Below are 16,545 nucleotides of genomic sequence, written 5' to 3'. Positions count from 1 at the left end.
CAGAGGGAGAATCATCTGCCCATTCATCGATTCCCAGACCATTATATGCAATGCCCCAAGCACACCTTGTCAGACGGGACAACAACTTAGATGTACTCCGCTGCTGCAGCGGTGAAGCTAGAACTGGGAGTCCATCTGTGAAAAAAGAGGGACAGAGTGTTCAAACTGACCCCGTTCTGGTCTCTATAAGAACTCCCATTCTGGGTTGTTACACTGCAGAAAATCTCAATTAATAAACGGATTGACTCCCAAATGGAATTTAAAAAATTGGAAAGGCCTTGACAAGAGTACAAGATGATTGAAATCAGCGTCTCGTCCCTTAAACAAGCTTTTAATTCGTCGGCAGGCGCTGTAGATGAACGGGACTGAGAGCAAAGGGAAAGAGCGACCACGACCGTGTTTGTAGTTCTTATCAGTCGAGCCCAGAGGAAACGGCATCCGCTGGAGGAGCGGTGCTCGCAGGGGCCCTTCCCATGGGTTTAAAAAGTGTGGGGGAGGCCGAGGCGAGGGTTGTATTTTAGCGCAAGATCAGTCTTCTTTTTATCACACTTAAATCAGCCAAAATGTGATCGTTTCACAAATCACTTTTATCATTCATTCAATGGGCCTCATGGAGATGATGTTAATTATCATCCGAATTACTGATAAACCGAGTGTGTGACTGCAGACTGGAGTGGGAGTTCCTGAACAGGTTCACACATTCTGTCAATTGAGATTTTATTTTCACCCACAGGGTGGTGGGGATCAGGAACTATTTGCCTGAATGGGTTGTAGAGGCAGAAACCTTCATCACATTTTAAAAAGTTCATGGCTATATCCAAGCAGTGCCGTAAACTGCAAGGCTGCGGACTAAGAGCTGTAAAGTGGGATTTGGCTTTATAGATTGTTTATGGCCAACACAGACACGATGGGCCGAATGGCCTCCTGCTATACTATACATCACAGAGACAGAGAGCTATAAAGACACACTCACATACTAGACCCTAAGAAATACACAGTAACTCTCAGTCAGAGCCCAGAAAGTGACAGATATAGAGTAAAATCAACACCCACATAAATCCCAGAGCAGAAACTGACAGGTACTGAAGTGCCGCTACCGACAAGGCTATGGCCGGCAGAGACGAAGGGTCGAATAGCCTCCTTCACTGCCGTAAATGTCTATGATTCAACGACTGAAGGCCATTCGACCCATCGTGCGTATGCTGATTTAAAACACCTCCACACCTAAATTTGATCTTGGAATTAAATATAGATCTTCACCGATCACAATGTAAATCATCAATCTATCCCTGTAGTGTATGTGCCTTTAAGAGCCCCATGTGTACTGTAATGCCGGTAATGGCCACCCGGGCTATATAAGCCTGTATATTGTGTTGTATCAGTTAGTTCCCGTCCAGACTTTGTTTAGTAAACACCTATGAAACCAACTCCTGTCTTCAGTGTCTCTATCAACACACAGACACAACAGTGGCGATGAATTGGAAATGGGCTTACCTGCAATTCGGCAGCACCTCAAGGACATCGATTCCTCTGGCGTCCAAAGTTGAAGAAAAATCAAGAAAAAGCTGTGGTTTCACCAGCTAGCCAAGCTGGTGGCAGGTACTGCAATAATCCTTCCTGGGCATCGGGCTGGGGCTCCAGCGGCTGGCTCTACAGCTAGGCCAAGCAGCGAAAGCGGAGGCAAGCAGTAACAGACGGGGAGGGGGCACTCAGGAGACGGCCGGCGCTGCAAGCAGATCGGCGTTCAGACCTAGAGAGAGAGTCCGGCGGGAACGAGTCTCCAACTGTAAATAAATAAATAAAAAGAACGGAAACCGCAGGAAACAGCGTTGGCATCGGCAGCAGTGGCGGGGAAGCGCGGGAAGTGCCATATCTTTTCTGCAGAAAAGAAAGAAAAGCGCGGGAAGCGCCATTTTATTTCTAGGATGCCTAAGTCTGGCAATATTGATGCTTTTGATAACGAGATAGAGGATTGGACCACATATGTGGAAAGAGTGGAGATATATTGCACCGCAAATGGAATAGAAGATGAAAAAAAGCTTCAGTACTGCTAAATCTAATGGGCGCAAAGACATATGGGCTGTTACGAAATTTAATCACTCCAGCCAAACCAAAGGACAAGAATTTTAAAGAAATTGTTGATACCCTACAGGAGCACTTAAACCCAACACCGCTGCTGATAGCGGAATGATTCAAATTCTTCAAGAGAAATCAACACAAGAATGAAAGTAACGCTGATTACCTCACCGAATTAAGAAAGCTATCAAAACACTGCCAATTCGGGGCAGGACTAGCAGATTATCTTCGAGACAAATTCGTCTGTTGTCTCTTAAGTGAAGGAACACAAAAAAGGCTGCTTTCTGAAAAGATTTAACACTGGACAAGGCTTTCAGTATGGCTGTATCATACGAAGCAGCCGCAAGAGGAGCTGCAGAGATACAACAAAAGACACAGGACTTCGGCACCCATGAAATGACACAGGGTTTTGAGAGATGTTATCGCTGCGGCAGATCCACCCATGACCAGAGGGACTGCTGGTTCAAGGACAAAGTGTGCAGGCAATGCGGAAAGATTGGACACATTGCACGGGTATGCCGATCTGGACAAAAAAAATCCACAGACAGGAAAAAAAAATCAATAAAGAAAAGTACAGAAAGGTACAAATGATGACGGACAGTAGCTCCGAAGACCAGAAGAGCGATTGTGACTCCGAAAACAAGAGACTAAGCTGTCTCAAATTACATAATGTAATTGCCAAAGATGATTACCAGACCATTTGGGTTACCCTCACGATAGCAGGGTCCCCAGTTAAAATGGAGCTCGATACAGGATCAGCTCTGACCGTCATAAATCGACGGGATTACGAGCGGCTATTTCCGCATATATCTTTAAAAGACACATCCATTATCTTGAAAACATATACGGGGCAGAAAGTATACCCCAAAGGAAAAATAAGGGTGCCTGTTGTACACAATGGCAAGGAAATACAAAAGTTGTATTTATACATTCTACAAGATGGTGGTCCACCACTGTTGGGACGTGAATGGATCAGGAAAATACGTTTAGACTGGCACTCCATTCAGGCACTGACGGTGACCAGTAAGAAAAAAAACGATGATGACGTCATACCTGAACGATTAAAAGACTTCTTGGCCAACACCAAAGAAGTGTTTCAAGAGAAACTAGGAACCTTGAAAGGCATCACCGCCTCAATAAAAGTGGAAGATGCAGCAATTCCCAAGTTTTTTAAGGCAAGACCGGTGCCATACACAATTCGTCCAGCAGTCGAGGCAGAGCTGGAGAATTTGGAAAAGGCAGGCGTATTATCCAAAATAGATTGGAGCGAGTGGGCAACACCCATCGTTCCAGTCATGAAGAAAGCATTGAATAATGATAAATCTGAAGAACAGAGAAAAATTCGCATCTGTGGAGACTTCAAGGTGACTGTAAACCCGGTCCTTCACACGGTACAGTATCCTCTTCCGAGGATAGAAGATATTTTCGCCTCAATGTCCGGAGGGAAACGTTTCACCAAAATTGACTTGGCACAGGCATATCTACAGATGGAGGTTGAAGAGGCCTCTAAAAAATATCTCACGATAAATACACACAAAGGTCTGTACCAGTACAATCGACTGGTTTTCGGAGTAGCATCCGCTCCAGCTATCTGGCAAAGAGCTATGGAGCAAGTTCTCCAAGGGATTCCGGGGACTCAATGCTACCTAGACGATATCCTTGTAACAGGAGAAAACGACAACGAGCACCTTGCCAATTTGGAGCAGGTGCTCACTAGGCTGAGAGAACGGGGCCTACGAGCAAATCGCCCCAAGTGCAAATTTTTCCAAAATCAAATATCATATTGTGGCCCCATAATTAATAAGGAAGGGTTGCATAAGTCACCTGAAAAAATTGAAGCAGTTATAAAAGCCCCAGCACCTGAAAATGTTTCACAATTAAGGTCGTTCCTGGGATTAATAAATTACTATCATAAATTTTTACCGAACTTATCAACTCTTCTACACCCTCTTAATGAACTGCTACAAACAGGAGTAATTTGGAAATGGAGCGAAGACTGTAAACGTGCCTTCCATAAATGCAAAGACTTAATCACATCCAAAGAAGTTTTGGCTCATTACAACCCATCACTGCCAATCAGACTGGCGTGCGTGCATCCCCTTACGGCATAGGAGCAGTATTATTACATAAATTCCCTGATGGCTCGGAACGGCTGATAGCTTTAGCGTCACGCTCATTGAACTCAGCTGAGCATAACTATGCCGAAATCGACAGGGAAGCACTCAGCCTGGTATGGGGAGTGAAGAAATTCAACCATTACCTACACGGACAAAAGTTTACCTTGTTGGCTTACCATCAACCCCTCATCTCCATATTCAACCCTAAAAAGGGTGCTCCCATTATGACAGCTCAAAGGCTACAGAGGTGGTCCCTTTTTCTAGGGGCACACCAATACAACATAGAATACAAAGGATCAAAACAGCATGGGAATGCTGATGGGTTATCGCGCCTACCGTTGCCAATGGTAGAAGAAGCACCTACCGTAGACCCAGTGGAGATTTTTCACTCTACCATAGTCGAATGTCTACCAGTAACAAATTCTGCCATTGAAAGGGAAACTAGAAATGACCCGACTCTCTCACGAGTCTACGATTTAACAGTGAAGGGATGGCCAGCACATGGCAAACCACTGTTGCCAGCATGCTCGCAAAGAAAAGAACAGCTGTCAGTGTGCCGAGGAACCTTGATGTGTGGATCCAGAGTGGTGATTCCAACCAAACTCCAGGATAAAGCTCTAAAGGAGCTTCACGAGGGGCATCTGGGTGGAGTGAAAATGAAGAACCTAGCCTGGGCATTTGTATGGTGGCCAGGTATCGATGGAGACATCGAAGAAATGACCAAGAGCTGCCTAGGATGCCAGAAGGTCCAAAACGCTCCACCCCAAGCCCCTCTACATCCATGGGAGTGGCCCTCATCTCCCTGGCGAAGGGTACACATCGACTTTGCTGGTCCATTTATGGACTCAATGTTCTTAATCGCGATTGATGCGCACTCCAAGTGGCCAGAGGTAATAAAGATGCCCTCCACCACCACGGAAAAAACCATCACAGTATTAAGGACCATATTTGCCAGGAATGGGCTGCCGGAACAGATCTGTTCTGATAATGGACCGCAATTTGTGCCCGAAGAATTCAGGAAGTTCTTAAAAAACAATGGGGTTAAGCACTACACGTCCGCTCCATACCATCCCACCACCAATGGATTGGCTGAGAGGTTTGTCCAGACCTTCAAGAAGGCCATAAAGGCCATGGGTAATGAAGACATAAAACTTCAGCACAAGGTGGATAACTTCTTGTTCGCATACAGGAATGCAACACATGGTTACAAACGAAACTCCCGCCATGATGTTCTTCAATAGAAGCCTAAGATGCCGGCTGGATTTGATCAAGCCCAACATCAGAAGGGACATGGAGAACCGGCAATTTCAAGGCATGAATGAAAGGCCAACTAGAACCTTCCAGATAGGTAACAAGTTTTGGCCCGGGACTACCGTACCGAGAAATGGCAGCCTGGAACTATCTGCACATGACTAGGACTGCTGATGTATACCGTGGACATCGGAGAAAGCATAATAAGGCACCATGCTGACCAAATCATAGAGTCATCCGAAAGGGACAACCTACACCACAACTCTATATGCCTAACGATGAAGTAGAGATACCCATATCTACCTCCGATCCAGGGATACTGGAACCCGATGAACCCGACACTGGCATTCAAGCCGAATCAGCCTTGCCAAAAGAACCTACTACACCACCAGAAACTACTACACCACCGAGGCATTATCCGGACCGAGTCAGGAAGCCTCCAGAGAGACTGACTTATAATTAATTAACTGCAGCAATGTGTAGATTATTTTTCTTTTAACATGTAATTAATAATTACTTAAAATATTATGTACTGGTTGGCTAAAAGGGGAGGAATTGTAGTGTATGCGCCTTTAAGAGCCCCATGTGTACTGTAATGCCGGTAATGGCCACTCAGGCTATATAAGCCTGTATATTGTGTTGTATCAGTTAGTTCCCCACCAGACTTTGTTTAGTAAACACCTATGAAACCAACTCCTGTCTTCAGTGTCTCTTTCAACACACAGACACAACAATCCCCGCTCCCAGGTCATGGCTCTCTCAGTGAGGTGTTGGTTGGCTCTTAAAACAGCCTTTGTGTTGTGTTTGGTTGAAAGAGTCGAGTTGTTCAGCTGCCGAATCCATAGAGAGTGCGGCCCTGCCGTTTCAGAGCATACACCGCATCCATGGCAGTGACCGTCTTGCGCTTGGCATCCCTGATCACATTCTCCAGGAAAATCTTCAGCACCCTGCGGGTCTCCTCGTAGATCAGACCCGAGATCCGCTTGACACCGCCACGGCGAGCCAGGTGGCGGATGGCTGGTTTGGTGATGCCCCTGGATGTTGTCACGGAGCACTTTACGGTGTCACTTGGCTCCACCTTTGCCCAGTCCTTTGCCTCCTTTACCTCGTCCAGTCATGATGATTCTTCACTGAAATTGGCGCTGAATGAGATTCCTTCGCCTTACAACATTATTTATGCAGTCTGAGCGGACCTGGCTGAGAAAGGCAGACTGTACGTGAGGCGGAAGTGAGGGAGTTGAAAAAGAGGGAGCAGAGAGAGCGGGAATGAAGAAGACAGATTCAGAGTGAGAGAGAAAGGGCTCTGAGCTACCAGCAACCTCTCCACATTGACGTTACAATCCTCTGTAAAATCTTCACAAAAGCTAAATACACATTCAGAGAAATCCTGATAATCAAGGATTTCTATAAAAACAATAAACGCTGTATATAATTAAAATTCAACAAATGGGGCATGCTGCCCTTCAAATCGATTGCAGAATCGTTACAGCATAGTAGGAGGCAATTCGGCCCATCGAGCCCGTCGGCTCTCTGTAAGAACACTTCAGCTAATCCCACACACCTGCCCTTTCTCCGTAGCCCTGCATTTTTCCCCTACAGGTACTTATCCAATTCTCTGTTGAACACTACGATTGAGTCCGCCTCCACCTCCCTCTCAGTCAGTTCATTCCAGACCCTGACCACTCGCTTCCCAGAAAAGCAACAGGCGGACAATATGATTAAAATTCTTTAAAAGAGGCACTCTGCACTTCAAATCTATTACAGATTCATTACAGCACATTGGCGGCCATTCGGCCCGTCTCATATCCGAGTTTCATCCCGGAAACAAGCTTTTAATTATTTGGCAGGCGCTGGAAATAGACGCAGAGTCTGAGTGCAAAGGGAAATAGCGACCACGGACCGTGTTTGTAGTTTACTGGGCAGGAAATTCAACTGCGGCACTAAGGTCGATCGGGTCAGTGAACCTGCTTATCTGAGAATTCAAACCTAAATCTACAGCTGGAACTTCAAAAGTTCTCAAACACACTTGTTCAGGAAATAATTACAGTAAATTGAGTCTAAAGGGAGATGTGATTGTGCAGCTCTTTCAGAGAGATTGTGGGTGGCTCTTCAAAGAGCCGTTGTGTTTTGGGTTTGTTCTTTCAGGACAGCGTGGAGTTTTACTTGGAGCTGGTGTATATGCTCCCCGGGCAGCAGCAGGCGCACGGCGGTCTGGATCTCCCGGGAGCTGATGGTGTGCCGCTTGTTGTAATGGGCCAGGCGGGAAGCCTCACCCGCGATGCGCTCGAAAATATCGTTCACAAACGAGTTCATGATGCTCATGGCCTTGGAGGAGATGCCGGTGTTGGGGTGAACCTGCTTCATCACTTTGTTAATGTAGATGGAGTAGCTCTCCTTCCGTGACCTTCTGCGCTTCTTGCCGCCCTTCGCTGCCGGTTTAGTGATGGTTTTCTTAGCGCCCTTCTTGGCCACTGTTTTCTTTTCTTCAACCATTCTCAAACTCGATTTCAACACAAATAATGCAAACCCGCTCCACACTCAGAATAAATAGGCTGCCCCCACAGCCCTATGCTAATGAGGGATGGGTGAAGGCAATGATTGTGATTGGCTGGTGAAGAGTGATGTCATTTTCCATAGATACTTATGCGCTGGTTCACCAATGGGAATCCTTCACTTTCTGATTCCTCATTTGCATACGCCTAGCTATTAAATAGCGCGTCCGGGAGACTTTCTCCATCACAAACCCTCGCGTCCATTCACCAGGCCTGAAGCGGCGTCCAGGGGCATCGCCCCGAAAAAGGGGCCGAAGAAAGCGGCCACCAAGAAGCGGGCCAAAGGCGATGAGAAGCGCAGGAAGACCAGGAAGCAGAGTTACAGCATCTCCATCTACAAGGTGCTGAAGCAGGCCCACCCCGACCCGACACCGGCATCTCCTCCAAGGCCATGAGTGTCATGAACTCGTTCGTCACCGACATCTTCGAGCGCATCGCCTGCGAGGCCTCACGCCAGACCATCTCCTCCCGGGAGATCCAGACCGTCGTCCGCCTCCTGCTGCCCGGGGAACTGGCCAAGCACGCCGTCTCGGAGGGGACCAAAGCAGTCACCAAATACACCAGCTGCAAATAAATCCTCTCGTTCCTCCTACCTTAAAAACTCAACCCAAAGGCTCTTTTCAGAGCCACTCACGAGATCCAGAAGGGACTATTTATTTTCATTTGACTAATGACATTTGAAATATGGACAGCATAAAGAATGAAACTCTTTAAAAAAAAAAGTTTTATCATCCTTTCTTTATTTAACCCTCACTTTCATTTTCTTGTCGAATGTTCAGATTTTGCTGGTGTGTTTTTGTAATACAGTATATCGTTAATTTAAAATAGATTGAAATTTAACAAATATAATAACAAAATGATGCATTGTCACTGCCCTGTTTTGTACAAAGCACTCATTTATAAGCGGATCGCTGAAAAGCTAAAATGAAATTAAATCTGTCAATTCAGGAACCAGTAATTTTAAAGGATCAATTTGCCATAATTCACAATTTAATAGTGAATTATTCAGTCTCACAGATGCCAATTTAATGATTATTCAGTCCCACAGATGCTATAATTTTAATTAAAATGATTATTCAGTCCCACAGATGACAATCTTTAGCAGTAATGATTATTACTTAGTCTCACAAATGCCATAGTTTTAGTTATTATTCAGTCCCAGATACCATAATTTTAACAATTATTATTCAATCCCACAGATGCAATAATTTTAACAATAATGATTATTATTCAATCCCACAGATGCAATAATTTAAACAATAATGATTATTATTCAATCCACAGATGCAATAATTTTAACAATAATGATTATTATTCAATCCACAGATGCAATAATTTTAACAATAATGATTATTATCCAATCCACAGATGCAATAACTTAAGCAATAATGATTATTATTCAATCCCACAGATGCAATAATTTTAACAATAATGATTATTATTCAATCCACAGATGCAATAATTTTAACAATAATGATTATTATTCAATCCACAGATGCAATAATTTAAGCAATAATGATTATTATTCAATCCCACAGATGCAATAATTTAAACAATAATGATTATTTTTCAAATCCCCACAGATGCAATAATTTAAACAATAATGATCATTATTCAATCCCACAGATGCAATAATTTAAACAATAATGATTATTATTCAATCCCACAGATGCAATAATTTTAACAATAATGATTATTATTCAATCCACAGATGCAATGATTTTAACAATAATGATTATTATTCAAATCCACAGGTGCAATAATTTAAACAATAATGATTATTTTTCAAATCCACAGATGCAATAATTTAAACAATGATTATTTTTCAAATCCACAGATGCAATAATTTAAACAATAATGATCATTATTCAATCCCACAGATGCAATAATTTAAACAATAATGATTATTATTCAAATCCACAGATGCAAAGATTTTAACAATAATGATTATTATTCAAATCCACAGATGCAATTATTTTAACAATAATGATCATTATTCAATCCCACAGATGCAATGATTTTAATAACTGGTTAATATTCAGTCCCACAGAGGGCCATCAGTTTAACAATAACGAGTCTGATTCACAGACGAGCTCTTATTCTATAAGCCGCCTTTTTCGTTGGTGTCCGAGGTTGGAGCGGATTGAAAAACGCGCCAATCAGAGGCAGAGATTTGCCGAGTTTTCAGCCAATCAGAAGGCGCGGCTGGGCTGGGCCGGCGGCTGCTATAAAAGCCGCAGCCCGGAGCGGGTAGGAGCAGTTGGAGAACAGAGTTAGAGAGAAATCCACCCACCGGGGGAAGGACAGCCGCCGCCGCCCGCCCGCCCGCCCGGGGAGAAGGGACAGCAGTCGGCCGGCACCTTGGGCAACAAGGGCTCGCCGGTGGGCGGGGCTATGACGTCACCCGCGCGCTGAGGCGGTTGAACGGCCGATCAGTAGCCACGTGACCCCGGAGCTGGCGGCGGCCTTTTCACTCAGTGGGCGGGGCCTCGAGGCGTTGCGGGCTGCGATTGGTGAGCGCAGCTGTCAATCTACGAGTCGCAGCCAATAGAAGAGACGGACTCCGTGAGGGACTTTAAGCGCGGGCTGTGTGGCCGCAGTGCGCATGCTCGGTGCTGCTCGCAGTCCCCGGATGAGGCTCCGGTTTGAGGAAGGAGATAAAATGGCGGCAGGACTGAGGAGAAACGGATGGTGCGGTGAGTGTGGATCAGAGAATTTCCGACATTTACAGCAGCGCCGGCCTCTCTCTCAGGCAATCTCTGGGAACCTTGGGGCGAAGGGGCGTGTGGGCGGGCGCTTGGGTTGACGCGAGTTGCCTGGGCTTGTCTTCCGATTGCTCCCGGCGAAGAGACTTGGTGTTCGGCACCTTCCCGGATTATTCTCCTCCAGTTTGTGCGGTTTTGGGCCAGGGATTCCCAGGTGTCGGTGGGGATGTTGCACTTTTTCAAGGAGGCTTTGAGGGTGTCCTTGAAGTGTTTCCTCTGCCCAACTGGGGCTCTCTTGCCGTGCCGGAGCTCCGAGTAGAGCGCTTGTTTTGGGAGTCTCGTATCGGGTATGCGGACAATTTGACCCGTCCATCGGAGCTGATCGAGCGTGGTCAAAGCTTTGATGCTGGGGATGTTGGCCTGAGCGAGAACACCAACGTTGGTGCGCCTATCCTGCCAATGGATTTGCAGGATCTTGCGGAGGCAGCATTGGTGGTATATCTCCAGTGCTTTGAGGTGCCTGCTGTACATGGTCCATGTCTCTGAGACATACAGCAGGGCGGGTATCACTACTCTGTAGACCATGAGCTTAGTGCCGGGTTTGAGGTCTTGGTCTTCAAACGCTCTCTTCCTCAGGCGACCGAAGGCTGCACTGGCACACTAAAGGCGGTGTTGGACTTCGTCATCGACGTCTGTCCTTGTTGACAGTAGGCTCCCGAGGTATGGAAAGTGGTCCACGTTGTGAGACTATGCCCCCTAGTTCTAGACACTTCAGCCAGGGGGAGCAACCTCTCGGCATCTACCCTGTCAATCCCCTTCAGAATCTTGTATGTTTCAATGAGATCACCTCTCATTCTTCTAAACTCCAGAGAGTATAGGCCTATTCTACACAATCTCGCATCATAGGACAGCCCCCTCATCCCAGGAAGCAATCTAGTGAACCTTCGTTGCACCGCCTCCAAGGCAAGTATATCCTTCCTTAGATAAGGAGACCAAAACTGTGCACAGTACTCCAGGTGTGGTCTCACCAAGGCCCTGTACAATTGTAGCAAGACTTCCTTACTCTTATACTCCAACCCCCTTGCAATAAATGCCAACATGCCATTTGCCTTCCTTATTGCTTGCTGTACCTGCACGCTAGCTTTCTGTGTTTCTTGCACGAGGACACCCAAATCTTTCCGAACACCAACATTTGAAAGTTTCTCACTATTTAAAAAATATTCTGTTTTTCTATTCTTCCTACCAAAGTGAATAACCTCACATTTCCCCACATTACACGCCATCTGCCACCTTACTGCCCACTCACCTTAGTCTGTCTATATCCCTTTGCAGAGTCTTTGTGTTCTCCTCAGTTTACCGTCCCACCTAGATTTGTATCGTCGGCAAACTTGGATACATTACACTCGGTCCCTTCATCTAGGTCATTAATGTAGATTGTAAATAGTTGAGGCCCCAACACTGATCCTTGCGGCACCCCACTAGTTACAGCCTGCCAACCTGAAAAAGGTCCGTTTATCCCTACTCTCTGTTTTCTGTCTGGTAACCAATCCTTGATCCATGCTACTATATTACCCCAACCCCATGAGCCCGAATCTTGTGCAATAACCTTTTATGTGACACCTTATCGAATGCCTTTTGGAAATCCAAATATACTACATCCACTGGTTCCACTTTATCTACCCTGCTAGTAACATCCTCAAAAACTCTAATAAATTTGTCAAACATGATTTCCCTTTCATAAAACCATGTTGACTCTGCCTAATCATGTTATGATTTTTCTACGTGCCCTGATACCACTTCCTTAACACTGGATTCTAGTGTTTTCCGAATGACTGATGTCGGGCTAACTGGCCTGTAGTGCCCTGTTTTCTCTCTTCCCTCCTTTCTTGAATATCGGTGTTACATTTGCGACCTTCCAATCCACTGGGACCCTTCCAGAATCTAGGGAATTTGGTTTTGAACTTCCAAATGTATCCACTATCTCTTCAGCCACCTCTTTTTTACAACCCTAGGATGTAGGCCGTCGGGTCCAGGGGATTTGTCGGTTTTCAGTCCTATTAGATTCTCTAGTACTTTTTCTCTACTTATATGAATTACGTTAAGTTCCTCACCCTCATTAGACCCTTGGTTCCCCACCATTTTTGGTCTGCTTTTTGTGTCTTCTACTGTGAAGACAGATACAAAATATTTGTTTAACGTTTCTGCCATTTCCTTATTCACCATAATAATTTCTCCTGTCTCAGCCTCTAAGGGACCAATGTTTACTTTTGCTACTCTCTTCCTTCCTACATACTTGTAGAAACTCTTACAATCTGCTTTTAGATTTCTTGCTTGTTTTCTGTCATTGCATTTTTTCCCTTTTTTATCAATTTTTGGTCAATCTTTGCTGGTTTCTGAAACTCTCAATCCTCAGGCTTACTATTATTCTTTGCAACATTATAAGCTTCTGTCAATCTAATGCTATCCTTACCACCTTTAGTTAGCCATGGTTGGATCACTTCCCGTGGAGTTTTTGTTTCTCAATGGAATGTATTTTAGTTGAGAATTATGAAATATTTCTTTAAATGCTAGCCACTGCTTATCTACTGCCATACCTTTTTAATCTATTTTTCCAATCTACCTCAGCCAACTCGCCCCTCATACCTAATGTAATTGGCTTTATTTAAGTTTAAGACACTAGTTTCGGACTTAGGCAAGTCACTCTCAAAATTAATGTGAAGTTCTAACATATTATGATCACTCTGCCCCAGTAGATCGTTTACTATGAGATTGCCAATTAACCCTGTCTTATTACACAATACAAGTTCTAACATTGTTGGTTCCATGACATTTTGTTCCAGGAAACTGTCCCGAATGGATTCCATGAACCCGTCCTGCAGACTCTTGCTCCACAGCCCTGTAGGTTACGGCTCTTCAAGTGTACACCCAAGTACTTTTTAAATGTGCTGAGGGTCTCTGCCTCGACCATCCTTTCAGACAGTGAGTTCCAGACTCCCACCACCCTCTGGGTGAAAAAAATTACATCTGCTCTGCACCCTCTAGTGGATGGACACAGGAGCAAGGTCTTTACTAGCCGAGGCATAGAATATAAGAGCTGGGAGGTAATGCGTGAACTGTATAGCTAGGCCGCAGCTAGAATACTGCGTGCAGTTCTGGTCAACACATTACAGGAAGGATGTGATTGCATTGCAGAGGAGATTTACGGGGATTTTGCCTGGGCTGGGGAATTTTTGCTATGTGGAAAGATTGGATAGGCTGGGGTTGTTTTCTTTGGAACAGAGAAGGCCAAGGGGAGACTCGATTGAGGTGTATCAAATTATTAGGGGCCTAGATAGAGTGGATAGGAAAGATCTATTTCCCTTAGCAGAAGGGTCAATAATCAGGGGGGCATAGATTTAAAGCAGATGGTCAAAGGGTTAGAGGGGTTTTGAGGTAAGTTTTTTTTTACACCGAGGGTGGTGGAGGTCTGGAACTCACTGCCTGAAAGGGTGGTAGAGGCAGAGAAGCTCATCACGTTTAAAAACTGCTTGGATATGCACTTGAAGTGCTGTAAGCTACCAGGCTACGGACCAAGTGCTGGAAAGTGGGATTAGAGTGGATAGATCTTTGTCAGCCGGCTCAGACAAGATGGGCCGAATGGCGGCCTTCTGTGCAGTAAATTTCTATGATTGTGTAACCCGGGGAGGATGGGCCCAGTGTGATCAGACAGTGTGTAACCCGGGGAGGATGGGCCTAGTGAGATCAGACAGTGTGTAACCCAGGGAGGATGGGCCCAGTGTGATCAGACAGTGTGTAACCCAGGGAGGATGGGCCCAGTGTGATCAGACAGTGTGTAACCCGGGGAGGATGGGCCCAGTGTGATCAGACAGTGTGTAACCCGGGGAGGATGGGCCCAGTGTGATCAGACAGTGTGTAACCCGGGGAGGATGGGCCCAGTGTGATCAGACAGTGTGTAACCCGGGGAGGATGGGCCCAGTGAGATCAGACAGTGTAACCCGGGGAGGATGGGCCCAGTGAGATCAGACAGTGTGTAACCCAGGGAGGATGGGACCAGTGAGATCAGCCAGTGTGTTACCTGGGAAAGATGGCCCCAGCTTCGGTTTGCCTAAAGCACAGGGAATTTGTACATTTCTATCCAGAACTTTGGTGATTTGCTGGAAGCCCAAGCGGGCGTGGCGGGGATTTGAGAAAAGGGACAACATCAGACAGAAGCACTCGGACCCAAACTTTTATTTTTATTAAGCTGAAGAAAAGTCTACATTACATTACTTCACACTATTCATGTTGTTATTTTCAGTCCTGCCATAATTAGATCTCCTGGTGAAAGACTGAGTGATTGAGAGGTCCACAGCTGAGAGTAAACAGGGATTGTAGACTGAGGAACGACAGCAGGTGAACCAACATAGGATTGTGAGAGCACCAACTGGAGAGAACTCTTCCGATTCGAAGAGCTTCCAGAGATCGACTGGGGGGAAAAGGTCAGCGAGAGTCCCATTGACTCAGATACACACTGTTCCTGGAGATGGACTGGGGAGAAAGTTCAGAGTGAGTCCCATTGACTCAGATACACACTGGTTCCTCCCTCCCTTCCATTTCCTGATTTACAGCTATTTCTGGGATGTTACTTGTATCCTCTATGGTGAAGACCGATACAAAATGCCTGTACAATTCAACTGCCATCTTCTTATTTTCCATTTTTAATTCCCTGAGACACTTTTTGTTAAATCTTTTCTTTATTAAATATCAATAGAAGCACTTGCTATCTGTTTTTATATTTCTAGCTAGTTTTCTCTCGTACTCTAATTTTTCTCATTAATCTTTTAGTCACTCTTTGCTGTTTTTTATATTCTGTCCTATCTTCTGACCTGCCAGCCATCTTTGCGCAATTATATGCTTTTTCTTTAAGTTGGATGCTATTGCTAATTTTTTTTAGTTAACCATGGATGGTGGGTCCTCCCCTTGGAATTTTTCTTTCTCGTTGGAATGTGTATATTCTGTGTATTCTGAAATATCCCCTTAAATGTCTGCCACTGCATCTCTATTGACCTATCCCTTAACCTAATTTGCCAGTTCACTTTAACTAGCTCTGCTTTCATGTCCTTGTAATTGCCCTCATTTAATTTTAAAATACTAGTCTTGGACCCACTCTTCTCTCCCTCAAACTGAAGGTAAAGTTCAATCATATTATGATTGCTGCTACCTAGGGGCTCCTTCACTGAGGTCTTTAATCCTATCTCGTTGCACAATACCAGGTCTAGTATAGTCTGCTCTCTGGTTGGCTCCAGAACGTGCTGTTGTAAGAAACTATCCTGAAAACATTCTATGAACTCCTCATTTAGGCTACCTTTGCCCATCTGATTTTTCCGGTCTCTATGTAGATTAAATCCCCCATGATTATTGCCATACCTTTCTGACAAGCTCCCATTATTTCTTCCTTTATACTCCATCCTACCGTGTGGTTACTGTTAGGGGGCCTGTACACCACTCCCACAAGTGACTTCTTGCCTTTATCATTTCTCATCTCTACCCAAACCACTTCTACATCCTGGTTTCCTGAACTTAGGTCATCCCTCTCTATTGTGCTAATACCATCATTAATTAACAGAGCCACCCCTCCACCTTTTCCTAGCTTTCTGTCCTTCCTAAATGTCACATACTCTTCAACATTCAGGTCCCAATCTATGTCATCCTGCAGCCATGTTTCTGTAATGGCTATCGGATCATACTTATTTATTCCTATTTGCGCCATCAGTTCCTTTGTTTTGTTTTGAATGCTACGTGCATTCAGATGCAGAGCCTTTAGTTTTGTCCTTTTTATTTTTGTAACCTCTAGCCTTAACTGTT

At 45.0% G+C, this 16,545-nt stretch overlaps 2 protein-coding genes and 1 pseudogene across 2 annotated transcripts in view; 2 read left to right on the top strand and 1 right to left on the bottom strand.

The window, feature by feature from the left end:
• The window catches only part of LOC147091566 (uncharacterized), a 38,428-nt gene extending 30,491 nt beyond the window's left edge, over nt 1–7,937 (bottom strand). Inside the window, exons 1-2 of the mRNA XM_085976607.1 lie at nt 7,865–7,937; nt 6,757–6,848 (exon numbers count right to left, since the gene is read on the bottom strand). Coding sequence (XP_085832733.1) covers nt 6,757–6,848; nt 7,865–7,937 — 165 coding nt within the window. The remainder of the gene's footprint in view (nt 1–6,756; nt 6,849–7,864) is intronic.
• Nucleotides 7,938–8,038: 101 nt separating this feature from the next.
• LOC147091565 (histone H2B 8-like) lies at nt 8,039–8,592 on the top strand (annotated as a pseudogene).
• Nucleotides 8,593–10,294: 1,702 nt separating this feature from the next.
• Nucleotides 10,295–16,545, top strand: part of LOC147091564 (uncharacterized) — a 29,102-nt gene continuing 22,851 nt past the window's right edge. Inside the window, exon 1 of the mRNA XM_085976810.1 lies at nt 10,295–10,692. The gene's annotated coding sequence lies outside the window, so the exon portion shown is untranslated. The remainder of the gene's footprint in view (nt 10,693–16,545) is intronic.

The sequence above is a fragment of the Somniosus microcephalus genome, unplaced genomic scaffold (assembly GCF_052327205.1).
Source record: "Somniosus microcephalus isolate GS21.2 unplaced genomic scaffold, FLI_Smic_1.0 unresolved_chr3, whole genome shotgun sequence".
Lineage (NCBI taxonomy): Eukaryota > Metazoa > Chordata > Chondrichthyes > Squaliformes > Somniosidae > Somniosus > Somniosus microcephalus.
Note: the sequence above shows the minus strand (reverse complement) of the source record. Positions and strands in the feature narration are given on the sequence as shown.